At 47.2% G+C, this 11,858-nt stretch overlaps 3 protein-coding genes across 3 annotated transcripts; all 3 read right to left on the bottom strand.

Annotated features, from left to right (window-relative positions):
* Positions 1 to 6,249: 6,249 nt before the first annotated feature.
* LOC145946937 (uncharacterized) lies at positions 6,250 to 7,227 on the bottom strand. Its single transcript, XM_083056691.1, has one exon. It carries the CDS (start codon positions 7,225 to 7,227, stop codon positions 6,250 to 6,252), a length of 978 nt encoding a protein of 325 aa, XP_082912817.1.
* A 236-nt stretch (positions 7,228 to 7,463) lies between these two features.
* LOC145946936 (uncharacterized) lies at positions 7,464 to 9,289 on the bottom strand. The gene is made up of 2 exons (XM_083056690.1): positions 8,612 to 9,289; positions 7,464 to 8,384 (listed from the first exon to the last, which is right to left on the bottom strand). The coding sequence occupies exons 1-2, from the start codon at positions 9,287 to 9,289 to the stop codon at positions 7,464 to 7,466; spliced, it is 1,599 nt and encodes a 532-aa protein (XP_082912816.1).
* Positions 9,290 to 9,932: 643 nt separating this feature from the next.
* Positions 9,933 to 11,381, bottom strand: LOC145946935 (uncharacterized). Its single transcript, XM_083056689.1, has one exon. It carries the CDS (start codon positions 11,379 to 11,381, stop codon positions 9,933 to 9,935), a length of 1,449 nt encoding a protein of 482 aa, XP_082912815.1.
* Between the last annotated feature and the right edge of the window lie 477 nt (positions 11,382 to 11,858).

Here is an 11,858-nt window from a genome sequence, read left to right as displayed (position 1 = left end):
CCTTCGCAAAACCTTGCAAAAAAGCGGTACAAACGTCTGCAGACGATTATAAAACAATCGTTTACAGAATTAAAATATCTTAAAAAATGACACTATTAGCTGTAACATCAATTTTTAAAACTCGGTGTATTTACACCTGTAGGGGTACAAACGAAACAAAAAGCGGTACAAACGTCTGCAGGCAATTACAAAACAGCACCCGTATAAAAAATTGAAATATCCCAAAAATGACATTATTAGCTCTAATATCAATTTTGAACATTCGGTATATTTACACCTGTAAAAGTGCCAACAAAACAGAAACCAATACAAACGTCTGCAGACGGTAACAAAACAGCACCCGTTTACAGAATTAAAATATCTTAAAAAATGACACTATTAGCTGTAACATCAATTTTAAAAATTCTGTATAATTACACCTATATAGATACGAACAAAATGGAAAGCGGTACAAACGTCTGCAGGCAATTATAAAACAGCTGTATACAAAATTGAAATATCCCAAAAATGACATTATTAGCTCTAATGTCAATTTTGAACATTCGATATATTTACACCTGTAAGGGTGCAAACAAAACAGAAAGCAATACAAACGTCTGCAGACGGTAACAAAACAGCACCCGTTTACAGAATTAAAATATCTTAAAAAATGACATTATTAGCTGTAACATCAATTTTTACAACTCGGTGTATTTACACCTGTACGGGTACAAACAAAACGGAAAGCAATACAAACGTCAGCAGACGATTATAAAACAATCGTTTACAGAATTAAAATATCTTAAAAAATGACACTATTAGCTGTAACATCAATTTTTAAAACTCGGTGTATTTACACCTGTAGGGGTACAAACGAAACGGAAAGCGGTACAAACGTCTGCAGGCAATTACAAAACAGCACCCGTATAAAAAATTGAAATATCCCAAAAATGACATTATTAGCTCTAATGTCAATTTTGAACATTCGATATATTTACACCTGTAAGGGTGCAAACAAAACAGAAACCAATACAAACGTCTGCAGATGGTAACAAAACAGCACCCGTTTACAGAATTAAAATATCTTAAAAAATGACACTATTAGCTGTAACATCAATTTTAAAAATTCTGTATAATTACACCTGTATAGATACGAACAAAATGGAAAGCGGTACAAACGTCTGCAGGCAATTATAAAACAGCCGTATACAAAATTGAAATATCCCAAAAATGACATTATTAGCTCTAATGTCAATTTTGAACATTCGATATATTTACACCTGTAAGGGTGCAAACAAAACAGAAAGCAATACAAACGTCTGCAGACGGTAACAAAACAGCACCCGTTTACAGAATTAAAATATCTTAAAAAATGACACTATTAGCTGTAACATCAATTTTTACAACTCGGTGTATTTACACCTGTACGGGTACAAACAAAACGGAAAGCAATACAAACGTCTGCAGACGATAACAAAACAGCGTTTACAGAATTAAAATTTCTCATAAAATGACATTATTAGCTATAACATCAATTTTAAAAATTCTGTATAATTACACCTGTATAGATACGAACAAAATGGAAAGCGGTACAAACGTCTGCAGGCAATTACAAAACAGTACCCGTATACAAAATTGAAATATCCCAAAAATGACATTATTTGCTCTAATATCAATTTTGAACATTCGGTATATTTACACCTGTAAGGGTGCAAACAAAACAGAAACCAATACGTCTGCAGACGGTAACAAAACAGCACCCGTTTACAGAATTAAAATATCTTAAAAAATGACACTATTAGCTGTAACATCAATTTTAAAAATTCTGTATAATTACACCTGTATAGATACGAACAAAATGGAAAGCGGTAAAAACGTCTGCAGGCAATTATAAAACAGCAGCCGTATACAAAATTGAAATATCCCAAAAATGACATTATTAGCTCTAATGTCAATTTTGAACATTCGATATATTTACACCTGTAAGGGTGCAAACAAAACAGAAAGCAATACAAACGTCTGCAGACGATAACAAAACAGCGTTTACAGAATTAAAATATCTTAAAAAATGACACTATTAGCTGTAACATCAATTTTAAAAATTCTGTATAATTACACCTGTATAGATACGAACAAAATGGAAAGCGGTACAAACGTCTGCAGGCAATTACAAAACAGTACCCGTATACAAAATTGAAATATCCCAAAAATGACATTATTTGCTTTAATATCAATTTTGAACATTCGGTATATTTACATCTGTAAGGGTGCAAACAAAACAAAAACCAATACAAACGTCTGCAGACGGTAACAAAACAGCACTCGATTACAGAATTAAAATATCTTAAAAAATGACACTATTAGCTGTAACATCAATTTTAAAAATTCTGTATAATTACACCTGTATAGATACGAACAAAATGGAAAGCGGTACAAACGTCTGCAGGCAATTATAAAACAGCCGTATACAAAATTGAAATATCCCAAAAATGACATTATTAGCTCTAATGTCAATTTTGAACATTCGATATATTTACACCTGTAAGGGTGCAAACAAAACAGAAAGCAATACAAACGTCTGCAGACGGTAACAAAACAGCACCCGTTTACAGAATTAAAATATCTTAAAAAATGACACTATTAGCTGTAACATCAATTTTTGCAACTCGGTGTATTTACACCTGTACGGGTACAAACAAAACGGAAAGCAATACAAACGTCTGCAGACGATAACAAAACAGCGTTTACAGAATTAAAATTTCTCATAAAATGACATTATTAGCTATAACATCAATTTTAAAAATTCTGTATAATTACACCTGTATAGATACGAACAAAATGGAAAGCGGTACAAACGTCTGCAGGCAATTACAAAACAGTACCCGTATACAAAATTGAAATATCCCAAAAATGACATTATTTGCTCTAATATCAATTTTGAACATTCGGTATATTTACACCTGTAAGGGTGCAAATAAAACAGAAACCAATACGTCTGCAGACGGTAACAAAACAGCACCCGTTTACAGAATTAAAATATCTTAAAAAATGACACTATTAGCTGTAACATCAATTTTAAAAATTCTGTATAATTACACCTGTAGATACGAACAAAATGGAAAGCGGTAGAAACGTCTGCAGGCAATTATAAAACAGCAGCCGTATACAAAATTGAAATATCCCAAAAATGACATTATTAGCTCTAATGTCAATTTTGAACATTCGATATATTTACACCTGTAAGGGTGCAAACAAAACAGAAAGCAATACAAACGTCTGCAGACGATAACAAAACAGCGTTTACAGAATTAAAATATCTTAAAAAATGACACTATTAGCTGTAACATCAATTTTAAAAATTCTGTATAATTACACCTGTATAGATACGAACAAAATGGAAAGCGGTACAAACGTCTGCAGGCAATTACAAAACAGTACCCGTATACAAAATTGAAATATCCCAAAAATGACATTATTTGCTCTAATATCAATTTTGAACATTCGGTATATTTACATCTGTAAGGGTGCAAACAAAACAGAAACCAATACAAACGTCTGCAGACGGTAACAAAACAGCACTCGTTTACAGAATTAAAATATCTTAAAAAATGACACTATTAGCTGTAACATCAATTTTAAAAATTCTGTATAATTACACCTGTATAGATACGAACAAAATGGAAAGCGGTACCAATACAAACGTCTGCAGGCAATTATAAAACAGCAGCCGTATACAAAATTGAAATATCCCAAAAATGACATTATTAGCTCTAATGTCAATTTTGAACATTCGATATATTTACACCTGTAAGGGTGCAAACAAAACAGAAACCAATACAAACGTCTGCAGATGGTAACAAAACAGCACCCGTTTACAGAATTAAAATATCTTAAAAAATGACACTATTAGCTGTAACATCAATTTTAAAAATTCTGTATAATTACACCTGTATAGATACGAACAAATGGAAAGCGGTACAAACGTCTGCAGGCAATTATAAAACAGCCATATACAAAATTGAAATATCCCAAAAATGACATTATTAGCTCTAATGTCAATTTTGAACATTCGATATATTTACACCTGTAAGGGTGCAAATAAAACAGAAAGCAATACAAACGTCTGCAGACGATAACATAACAGCGTTTACAGAATTAAAATTTCTCATAAAATGACATTATTAGCTATAACATCAATTTTAAAAATTCTGTATAATTACACCTGTATAGATACGAACAAAATGGAAAGCGGTACAAACGTCTGCAGGCAATTACAAAACAGTACCCGTATACAAAATTGAAATATCCCAAAAATGACATTATTTGCTCTAATATCAATTTTGAACATTCGGTATATTTACATCTGTAAGGGTGCAAACAAAACAGAAACCAATACAAACGTCTGCAGACGGTAACAAAACAGCACCCGTTTACAGAATTAAAATATCTTAAAAAATGACACTATTAGCTGTAACATCAATTTTAAAAATTCTGTATAATTACACCTGTATAGATACGAACAAAATGGAAAGCGGTACAAACGTCTGCAGGCAATTATAAAACAGCAGCCGTATACAATATTGAAATATCCCAAAAATGACATTATTAGCTCTAATATCAATTTTGAACATTCGGTATATTTACACCTGTAAGGGTATAAACAAAACAGAAAGCAATACAAACGTCTGCAAACGGTAACAAAACAGCACCCATATACAAAACATCACCCGTTTACAGAAATAAAATTTCTCATAAAATGACAGTACAAGCTGTAATCAATTTTAAAAATTCTGTGTAATTACACCTGTATAGATACGAACGAAACGGAAAGCGGTACAAACGTCTGCAGGCAATTATAAAACAGCACCCGTATACAAAATTGAAATATCCCAAAAATGACATTATTAGCTCTAATGTCAATTTTGAACATTCGATATATTTACACCTGTAAGGGTGCAAACAAAACAGAAAGCAATACAAACGTCTGCAGACGGTAACAAAACAGCACCCGTTTACAGAATTAAAATATGTTAAAAAAATGACACTATTAGCTATAACATCAATTTTTAAAACTCGGTGTATTTACACCTGTACGGGTACAAACAAAACGGAAAGCAATACAAACGTCTGCAGACGGTAACAAAACAGCGTTTACAGAATTAAAATATCTTAAAAAATGACACTATTAGCTGTAACATCAATTTTAAAAATCCTGTATAATCACAAAAATCCTGTATAGATACGAACAAAATGGAAAGCGGTGCAAACGTCTGCAGGCAATTACAAAACAGCACCCGTATACAAAATTGAAATATCCCAAAAATGACATTATTAGCTCTAATATCATTTTTGAACATTCGGTATATTTACACCTGTAAGGGTACAAACAAAACGGAAAGCAATACAAACTGTGCTGTATTACCGCGCGAGATTCGCGTAGTTAGAGCGGTACACGAGCGAAATTGGAAAAGGTCGGAGGCAGTGAGGAGAGAAACTTCAATAATCAAAGTGTCCGTATTGCAGTGTATTTTTCGTGTCCAGTATGACAAACAAGTGTTCTAAACAATACAAGTCGGCGGTTCGGCAATTGCAAGTGCAACGTGCGCGTGAGCAGCTTATAATTCGGCGACGGCGCGAAAAGAAAACTAATCGACAGCGATCTGCGAGCGCGAACGGTCTCGAGACGAGTGGGCAAACAGGAATGCGGAGTCAACGCAGGCGGCTGTATCCCTTCGACCTTCGAGAAGGTTCTCCAGTTAAGAGACCAATGATTTTTGGTCTTGTAACAATACATTAACGGATCGTCTCGAAAGTCGGGGGACAAAGCTGTTTATTGTTTTCCGCGCCTGTTTGCCCAGGCGAGCGAGTGTTTGAACGAGCGCGGTGACGTGAACGCGCACAGCTGATCGAAGCGCGCTGAAACGAGAGCGCGGGAGCGCGAGTGAGAGCGCGACCGGCGCGCGGGAGCGCGAGAGAGAGAACGACAAGCGCGAAATCGCGGGAGAGAGTGACAGGCGCGCGACACTCTCATTTATCACGCCGACTAATTCTCGCGAATGAATTCGCGACATCCCGCTCGCCTCGTCGACAGGTGGTCGACGATTGATCCCGCGACCCCCGCTCTCAAGGGCATGGCCATCGTGGCGACAAACAACGAAGGTAAGAGCACACTATTTAACAGCCGTTTTACCGAGTTTCATACAGGAATCGCACAAATACACATAATTTACAGGATTTACACGAGACACGAGTTGAGCTTGAACGCGCGATCTATTCGAGCGTCCCCGGTTCCGCAGCGTCCGCTGTCGGCAGGGGTACTAATTTAACCACCGGACGGGACTGTTCACCGGCGGAGGTCCGGACGTCCACCACACGTACATGGCCATCGTCTCCAGGGTGGAGGCGCACTATCCGCGCGAGGGGCCAGCGGCACGGCGGCGTGGTCTCGCTTTTGATCAGGCACAGCTGGCCCTCGTGCGGATTCCCGCTTATCGACCACCACTTGGGCCGTGGGGAGAGGGTCTGGAGATACTCGCGGGACCACCTATGCCAAAAGTGGTCCCGCATCTGCTGGAGGAGCCGCCAGCGGCTGAGTCGGTTCTCAGGCACGTTGATGAGTGTCGGCTCCGGAACCGCGTTGAGACGCGCCCCGATCAGGAAGTGATCGGGGGTCAGGACGTCGAGGTCCTCTGGATCGTCCGTCAGGGCCTGGAGCGGGCGAGAGTTGAGACAGGCCTCGGTCTCAGCGAGGAAAGTGGCCATTTCCTCGAAGGTCAACCGGGTCTCGCCTATGACTCGTCTCAGGTGGTGCTTAAGCGCTCTCACCGCCGCTTCCCACAAGCCCCCGAAGTGAGGCGCCGCCGGGGGGTTAAAGCGCCACTGGACTCCGTCATCGGCTAAGCACCCGACGATTCGGTGGCGCTCACGGCTCGCCTGGTCGAATAGGTCCTTGAGTTGCGTGTCAGCCCCCACGAAATTCGTACCCCGGTCGGAGTAAACAACCTGGCACAGACCTCGTCGGGAGACGAAGCGTCGGAAGGCGGCGAGGAAGGCGTCGGCCGAGTAGTCGCTTACAACCTCCAAGTGAACGGCGCGGGAGCTGAAACAGACAAAGACGCAGAGAAAAGCCTTGTAGGCTTTATGTCCGCGGCCCTTCGTCGTTCGGAGCCAGATTGGTCCCGCGAAGTCCACTCCTGTGTGCTGGAACGGCCGGCTAGGCGTGATCCTCGCTCTCGGCAGGTTTCCCATCAGTGGCTGAGGGGAGGCCGCCCGCCATCGAACACACTGCAGGCACCGATGAATGTATCGCCGCACCAGTTGGCGGCCTCGCGGGAGCCAGAAGCGATGTCGCAGGTGGGTCAGCGTAGCCTGGGTTCCTCCGTGAAGCGTGCGACGGTGGCTGTCGTCGATGGTAAGTCGAGTCAAATGCGACTCCGGCGGCAAGATGATCGGGTGCCGCTGGTCGTCATTCAATAACGAATGCTTTAACCTCCCACTCTCAGGATCCCCTGGTTGCCTAGTATCGGCGTGAGCTTGCGGAGGGGACTGCGTTTTGAAACCGACCGTCCGGAGGAGACGTCCTCCAGCTCCACGGCGTAGGCCAGTGACTGGACCACTAACAGCCACCTCTCCAAGGCCTCGTTCAGTTCCCCCGAGCTCAGGTCCGGCGGCGAAGGCGGACGTCGCAGAGATCTCTTTCGCCAGCGCAATATCCAGACGCGCAGCAGCCGGCGCAGCGACGAAAAGCGGGCGAGCTCCTCAGGCTCCCGAGCGCTTGCGGCGGCCAGACACCGGGTGAGGCGCTGCTCCGGTAGGTCCGGGAGATCGCAGTCTGGAGGCGGAGGCCAAGCGGAAGGGTCCTGGGTCAGGAACTTGGGCCCCGTCCACCATAGCGGATGCTCCAGCAGATCGCTCGGGGACACGCCCCGGGACGCACAGTCCGCCGGATTATCGCGCCCAGGTACGTGTCTCCATCTAGACTCTTCACTGGACCATTGTATTTCCGCCACACGATTAGCCACGAAGGTGGTCCATTTCGCAGGGTGACCTCTAACCCAGGCGAGCACGACCGTCGAGTCCGTCCACAGGAAGGTGGGGGATCCAGCCAGGTCGAGCGTAGTTCGGACGTGATCGACCAGTTTCGCCAGTAAGGCCGCTGCGCAGAGCTCCAGTCTGGGTAGAGACACCCTCTTCAGCGGCGCGACCTTCGTCTTAGCCTGCACCAGCGAGAGGTAAGGCTCTCCGTCGCTGATCGTCCGAAGGTACACCACGGCGGCGTAAGCCCTCTCCGAGGCATCAGCGAAGCCATGGATCTCGACGCCACAAGGAGCTGCGCCGCAACGATACCAGCGCGGTATTCGTACCTTCTCCAATACAGGGAGCTCCTCCTCGAAATCTCGCCCAGGCTGCGGCATGTCCCGATGGCAGAGGAGCGTCCCAATCTAGCTCTTCCAACCAGGTGGTTTGGATCAGCAGTTTTGCCCGTACTACGATGGGGGCCAACCAGCCGAGGGGATCGAACAGGCGAGCGGTTTGAGAGAGTACAACCCGCTTTGTAGGAGGGACTCCCGCCGATCTTCTGACGACGAGAGAGAAGTCGTCGCGCATGGGCTTCCATTTCAAACCCAGCAACGGAGCAGGCGTCGGTCGGCAACGTGGCGTCCACAGCAAGTCGAAGCTGGTGCTCGAGCGGGACGCTTGCAAGGATTGCCCCGTGGTTAGCGGCCCACTTCCGCAAAGGGAACCCGCCCGCCATGCAGAGGGCGGATATCTGTGTCTGCAGGAGGCGAACAGATTCCAAGTCCTCGGCGCCGGTAAGGATGTCGTCCATATAAACATCCCGCTGGAGGGCGGCGGAACCTCGGGGAAATCGCCGAGTCTCGTCGCAGGCGAGTTGGCGTAGCACTCGAATCGCCAAGTACGGAGCGCACGCCAGCCCGTACGTGACGGTATTGAGCTGAAAGGTCTTTACGTCGTTGTCCTCTGTCCACAGGATGCGCTGCACGTCCCGATCCGCCGGATGGACTAGGATCTGGCGGAACATCTTCTCCACGTCGGCGGTGAAGACGTAGCGATGGCAGCGCCAGCGCAGGAGCACGTCGGCGAGAGGTGGCAGAAGATTAGGCCCTGTGTGCAAGAAATCGTTTAGAGCGAGTCCCTCGGAGGTGCGAGAAGAGCCGTTGAACACGACTCTGAGCTTGGCGTTGATACCGGATCCTCGGAGCACCCCGTGATGCGGCAGGTAGCAGCAGCGCTCAGCAGGCGCGGCGTCGACGGGCGACATATGACCTAGGCCGTGGTAGTCGCTCATGAAGGTCCGATACAGGAAGCGACTCTCGAAGCGCCGGGTCACGCTCTAGCCGACGCCCCATAGTGGCGAACATCCGGAAGGCAGCGCGGCGCGTGGCAGTCAGGTCCGGTGGCTCTCGTCGAAGCGGCAGGCGTACTGCGTATCGACCGTCGGAGAGACGCTGGTGCGTTCGAGAGAAGTACTCCTCGCACTCTCTCTCCTCGGTGGTAAGCGGCATGGGGCCGCGGGGCATTTCTTCCCACTCCCAGAAGCGGCGCACGAGGGCAGGCAGTTCATCCGTCGTAGTGCACTGAAGCGAGGTCACGGATGACACGGCGTGACTGTTGATTCCGGCGGGCCCCAGGATGATCCAGCCGAGGCGCGTCTGCTGCGCGATCGGCTCCATGGGTCCTCCCCGCCGTAGATCGGGGAGGACGATGTCAGCGTACGCGTCCGCGCCGAGGAGGAGCTCCACCGGGTCCCGACGGAAGTACTCGGGGTCGGCCAGGTCAAGTCCTCGCACGTGGGGCCACGAACACGCGCTCCCGCCCGCCGTGCCGCTGTACATTGACAGGCGCGGCAACACGAGAGCGGAGATACTGCACGAGAATTGTCTCGTACGCGAGGACAACGCGACGACGAGGCGGCCCCGGGAGAATCCCATCTAAATTCCGCCGACGCCAAAAATAGCGACCGACGTCGGGGTTCGAGGTAAGCGGAGTCTCTGGGCGAGTGACTCGGCGACCAGGCAGGTTTCGGACCCCGGGTCGACCAGCGCGCGAACTACGTGGCACTTTCCGGCACGATCAGTCACACGAACGCGGGCCGTCGCAAGCAAGACCGACGAAAACTCTGCTGGCGGGCGCTCAGTCACATGCACCGTCGGCGACGGAGAGCAGTCCACAGCGAGCGCCGAAGAGGCTGCGAAGGCCTCGTGCAGTGACGTATGATGACGTCCGGAGCACTTGTTGCAGTTCTTGGAAGATGGGCAGGCGCTGACCATATGACGACCTAGGCAGTTCCAGCAGCGTTGGTGAGTCGTTACCGCTTCGCGTCGCTCGGGAGCAGATTTCTTCCTGTATTGCTCGCAGAAAGCTAAGAAGTGTTCCTTCTTACAGATTGGGCAGCTGCGGCTAGAATCGACGGCGCGGCCCTTCACGTGATTGCTGCGGCCAGAGCGCCCGGACTTTTCTGACGACTTTCCGGACGGTTCGCTGGCGGTTGATAGGATCGCCTCCTGGGTCATCAGTTGCTCCTGCAGGAACTCACGGAGCTCGTCGTACGTCGAACGCTCAGGGCTCTTTCCCAGCGAATTTTCCCACTCCCGGCGGGTCCTAGTGTCGAGGAGCTCGACCACCAGGTGGACGAAAAGGTCCGAGCAGCTGGAGATCTCACGGCCAATCCCCTCCAGAGAGCCGACGACAGACACCACGCCGTGGAAGATGCGTCGAAGGTCAGTTACCGAATCGGACGTCATCTTGGGGAGAGCGGTGAATGCAGCCAGATATGACCTCACCAGCAGACGCTTATTTTCATAATGGTCGCTGAGGGTGGTCCACGCGCGCTCAAAATTGTCCTCCGTCGTTGGCAGGTTTTTGATGAGTTGTTCGGCGTCCCCCTTGACGCTAGTCTTCAAATAATGAATTTTCTCCACTTTTGACAGGGAGGATTCATTGCTCACGAGAGAGCTGAAGAGGTCTCGGAAAGCCGGCCAGTCCTCAAATTTGCCCGAAAACTGCGGCAGCTGAATCCGGGGGAGAGCATTACGCGACGTCGACGGCGTGGGCCCAGCTCGCTCCTTCTTAGACCCCTCCGCAGCCAGGAGGAGAGCCTGCTCCGCGTCCAGCAGACGGGCACGCTGCCGGAGGTAGTCCACCTCTACAGCACTCGCGACATCGTCTGTGAAGTAGGCGCTCTCAACGAGAGTGTCCCCGAAGTCCGTTATTAGCTTCTCGTGATTGGTCTCAAATTTCCTCCACCTAACGTCCATCACTGACACGGCGGATCGGACGAGGCCCATGGTGACCTTGGTGGACTCCAAGCTCTCTAGCACCTCAGTTGAGCGCGCAATGCGCGATTGAAGGTCTCGCTGAACCGCCACTAACTTTTCCATCTTCGTTCCTGACGGTGGACCGCACGTCACTTCGGCACCACAACACTCCGCACAAACGGCGAGCTCGAGAACAGTGACGAGGAAGCCGAAGAAAGGATCAAGTTGATCCGGCTCGAAGGACCAGAAATGTGCTGTATTGCCGCGCGAGATTCGCGTAGTTAGAGCGGTACACGAGCGAAATTGGAAAAGGTCGGAGGCAGTGAGGAGAGAAACTTCAATAATCAAAGTGTCCGTATTGCAGTGTATTTTTCGTGTCCAGTATGACAAACAAGTGTTCTAAACAATACAAGTCGGCGGTTCGGCAATTGCAAGTGCAACGTGCGCGTGAGCAGCTTATAATTCGGCGACGGCGCGAAAAGAAAACTAATCGACAGCGATCTGCGAGCGCGAACGGTCTCGAGACGAGTGGGCAAACAGGAATGCGGAGTCAACGCAGGCGGCTGTATCCCTTCGACCTTCGAGAAGGTTCTCCAGTTA

The sequence above is a fragment of the Prenolepis imparis genome, unplaced genomic scaffold (genome assembly GCF_030444845.1).
Source record: "Prenolepis imparis isolate NDT839.2.m4 unplaced genomic scaffold, iyPreImpa1.0 SCAF_30, whole genome shotgun sequence".
In the NCBI taxonomy this organism is placed as follows: domain Eukaryota; kingdom Metazoa; phylum Arthropoda; class Insecta; order Hymenoptera; family Formicidae; genus Prenolepis; species Prenolepis imparis.
This window is presented reverse-complemented; position numbering and strand designations above follow the sequence as displayed.